At 54.4% G+C, this 3,812-nt stretch overlaps 1 protein-coding gene across 1 annotated transcript in view; it reads right to left on the reverse strand.

The window, feature by feature from the left end:
* Positions 1-3,261, reverse strand: part of LOC107113120 (C-Jun-amino-terminal kinase-interacting protein 4-like) — a 22,138-nt gene extending 18,877 nt beyond the window's left edge. Inside the window, exons 1-2 of the mRNA XM_015414386.1 lie at positions 2,680-3,261; positions 672-778 (exon numbers count right to left, since the gene is read on the reverse strand). Coding sequence (XP_015269872.1) covers positions 672-778; positions 2,680-2,979 — 407 coding nt within the window. The 5' untranslated portion in view covers positions 2,980-3,261. The remainder of the gene's footprint in view (positions 1-671; positions 779-2,679) is intronic.
* Between the last annotated feature and the right edge of the window lie 551 nt (positions 3,262-3,812).

Here is a 3,812-nt window from a genome sequence, read left to right on the forward strand (position 1 = left end):
CCTTTATTATGTTTCCCTTGGACTTTTGTAGTCATTACTAACAATGCTTGTGTTCCTGAGCTAAACCATCTCTTTTAATAAATTCTACTTTGTTCATCAAACGTGGATTTACTTTGAATGAATGGGGAATCGGACAGCACCCCACTGGAAAGAAAAGAGAACTCAGTCGAACACCTTCACCAAAAGCAGGTTTGTCATAATACTTTCAAAGGAGAATGGAATGGCTACTCCCGGACCAAAAGTGGGAGAAGGAAGAAACTGGTGCTGCTGCGAATGCAGGGGTGATGGTGGTGCACGTATACACACAGACATCTGTACTTTTAAAACATATATACAAAACACAAACACGGCTGACAGCTGTCCAAGTTGGCAAAGAACCTAAGAAAGCATACTTGAAGGAGGTTGTGCCACTCCCTCTTTCCCGACACCCTGCAGTCTTCGGAAACCAGATATACTGGCCCAGCAGAGTTTCGGAAGAGGTGTAGGACTGGGCACACGTGTTAGTGGAAAGGGCACGGGTGGGCACAGAGCTACCCTGCAGGCAAAAGAGGCTCCAGCAGAAAGATCGCTGTTTGAATCCATCCAGTTCTGCATTTTGGTGGGAAGCCCATCTTCACTGCCGGTACAAGACGTGTGTCACAGAGTCCATTCACATACCTTGATCAGCGTACCTCCGTGCTTTGCCCTCCAGGGCACGGCTCTGCCCCTCCAGCCGAGTCGTGGTGGCGGCATGCACCTTGTGCTCCTGCTCCATCACATCCTCCAGCTCCATGAACCGCTGCAAGGAAGGGAACCCAAGAGGCTCAGGAAGCTGCTCCCACCTTCAAAATGCTAATCCTCGGAACTCAAGGCCGGGTTCTTAGGGTTCCCAAGAGGTTTCCCATCCACAGCACTGCCAAGGAGAGCTGTATCATGTGCCCCCAAGGACACTGGCATAGTAACCTTGGCACAATTTCACCATGACATGTCCCCATGTTCAGGGCCGGCTCACTCACTAGGCGAACTAGGCAGTCGCCTAGAGCAGGGCGGCCCTTGGGGCGCCAAACTGAACCCGGCCCCATACTCTGGGAGTTTCTTGATTATTTGTGTTTTTCATTCTTCCTAAAATGCATTTATTTTTGAAAATTGGTGGACGCACCGGGAGGGGGCGGCGCCAGAAGGGATCCTCGCCTAAGGTGCAAAATAAGCTGGGGCCGGCCCTGCCCATGTTCTCCCCCCAATTCCTTGCACTGATGGGAATGGCAGCCTCTGAGCCCAGACGCTCACTGATCCTCCTCAGCTTCAGCATACACCACAGCTTCCCCCCCCTTCTACACAAGCTGTACAGTCAACCTGGCCCCCACCCCAGATCCCCATAAACTCTGGCTTTTTAATCACTCCGACACCACTCTCAGCCCTGACTTGGATGGCCCAGGATAGCCCAATCTCATCAGATCTCAGAAGCTAGGCAGGATCGGCGCTGGTTGGTACTTGGATAGGAGATCACCAAGGAAGCTCAGGGTTGCTACACAGAGGCAGGCAACGGCAAACTACCTGTTCGTCTCTTGGTTTGAAAATCCAACCGGGTTGCCGTAGGTCAGCTACGGTACCACTTTCCACCCCCACCATATCACCCGCAAAATGAAATGCTTGCAGGGGCATAAGGATCATCTTCCCTTTGTGGGGAAGCTTGGAAATTGTTGCTTTTTATAAAAAGTTTAGCAAAGAGTAGGAGAAAGGGGCAGGAGGGGTGGAGTATTTGGGGGAAGCATGACAAGTTTCTAAAAATCACGCATGGTCCTGGAAAGATTGAATAATTTCTCCATATTCATTCTGCCTGTATGCCACAACGCCCAGCGTCATTCACTGGACCGCAAGTTTAAGAAAAACAAAAGGAAGAAATTTAAACAGTACAAAAGCAACCCAGGGAGCTCCCTGCCAGTGTTCCCTCTAAGCTGAGTTAGTGTGAGCTAGCTCACCGTTTTTTAGCCTCCGGCTCACACATTTTTATCTTGGCTCAGGAAGGATGCCTCCAAAGCAACTAATTTATGCAGTAGCCAAATTGCTCACTCACAACTTTCATGCCAGTAGCTCACAAAGTAGAATTTTTGCTCACAAGACTCCATAGCTTAGAGGGAACATTGCTCCCTGCTATAGGATGCTGCCCAGGGAACCAGCATAAGTGACTGTAATAAGGGGGGGAGTGGTTTTTTTAATAGTTTATCTTTTCCCATAACAAAGAAAAATGAAAAAGTATATACAACATATTTTTGGAGTTTACATTATACATGGGGGGGAGTGTTGAAAATATAAAGGGTAGATCCAGCAGTCATCCTCCCCAAAAGTAAAGTTTTTTTAGAGTACCTTTTTGGATACCTCACGCTGGAAATTAATGCTAAAGGCCGGTATCCGTTGCCATCAGCTTTAAACTTTCACCTATTGCCAGAATGGCAATACCTGCCTTTCTGCCACCCCCAACAAATGGCGATGTAGGCAGGAACTTAGTTTCTCTCTCGCTCACGCACGCACGCACGCAAACACACGGGAGAGTCTTGCCAGCGCGGGGCCTGCCAGGGAGTCCTGGTTGCCAACCTCCTGTCCAGAGACTGCAGCCCTCCCTTCCGCGGGCCGCCCGCCTGGGGGATCCGAGCGCGTCTCCGTATCCCGCAGCGCTCCAGGTGGACGGCGGGCGACACTCACCTCCTCCGCCCGCTTGCGGCCGGCTCGCTCCCGCTCGTACTGTTCCAACAGGCGCAGCCGGTCGTCGCGCAGCCGTTCCAGGGACTGGTCCCGCTCCCGCACCTGCCCGCAAGCCCTCTGCAGCGACTCCAGGACAGAGACGAGCTGCGGCAGGAGCCCCGACACCGCTCCGGGCCCGTGGGCCCCGACCAGCCGCTCCAGCTCCCCGTACAGGCCCCCGGCCATGGCGGACACCAGCTCCTCGTAAGGCGCGGGGCTGGCATCCCCGTCGCCCCCAAAGGTCTCCTCGGGGTCATCCATCCTCGGGGCCCGCCGCTCCACCCGCTGCGCCGGCCAGTCTCCCCCTTCGGATCCCTTCTCGCCGGGCTTCTCAGCCCGTTTGCTCCAACCCCCGCGAGCTCGCCTACAGCCTCCTGCCGCCCTGCCTCCTGTCCTTGGCCCGAGAGAACCCAGGAGAACGGGCACCTCGCCTTTAGCGACTTCCTGCCCTCTCAGCAGCCCGGGATCTTGACTTCTCCTGCCTCAACACCCATCCGAGTCCTTTTCTCCGCACCCGATTTCACCCTCGTCCTGCTTCCTTTGCTTTCTAAGCGCTGACGGACAACTCCCCCCCCCCCCCCCCTAACCCCTAGGCGCCGCTTGAGCCACCGCAGCTCCGCACCCCTCGCACCCCTTCGCAAATGCCAGTTCTCCCTCCTCCTAGGGCTTTTCGCTTCCAGGCTCTAACCACTAGCGCCGCTCCCTCTTAAGGATCTTTGACCTCCGCACCGTCTACCTAGAAAAAAAAAATCCTCGGATTGGGAGGACTCTGCCCACTGAGCCCGGCTCCACTCCTCTCTTCCCCCCAGATCCTAACTTCATGTCACTTTGCAAGTGGAAAAGCAGGCGGAGCCAGAGCCTCCAAGGACAGCCAATGGCGCAGGAAGAAAGTGTCAAGAGCAACCAATTGCGCGTTGCGCGACGCCTGGGTGGCCAATGGCGCGCGGAGGAAGGAGGCTTCCTCCAAAGGGCCGGCTTCGAGGCGGGAGGGGGGACAAGTGGTAGTCTTAACTTTCTGCTATCACATGATCCTGGGTCATATGATCTCTAAAAGCGGGTTGGTGTGCGGGCGTGCCGCACGTCTGAATGCCTGG

This window comes from Gekko japonicus, unplaced genomic scaffold, assembly GCF_001447785.1.
Source record: "Gekko japonicus isolate JY-2015 unplaced genomic scaffold, Gekko_japonicus_V1.1 scaffold243, whole genome shotgun sequence".
Lineage (NCBI taxonomy): Eukaryota > Metazoa > Chordata > Lepidosauria > Squamata > Gekkonidae > Gekko > Gekko japonicus.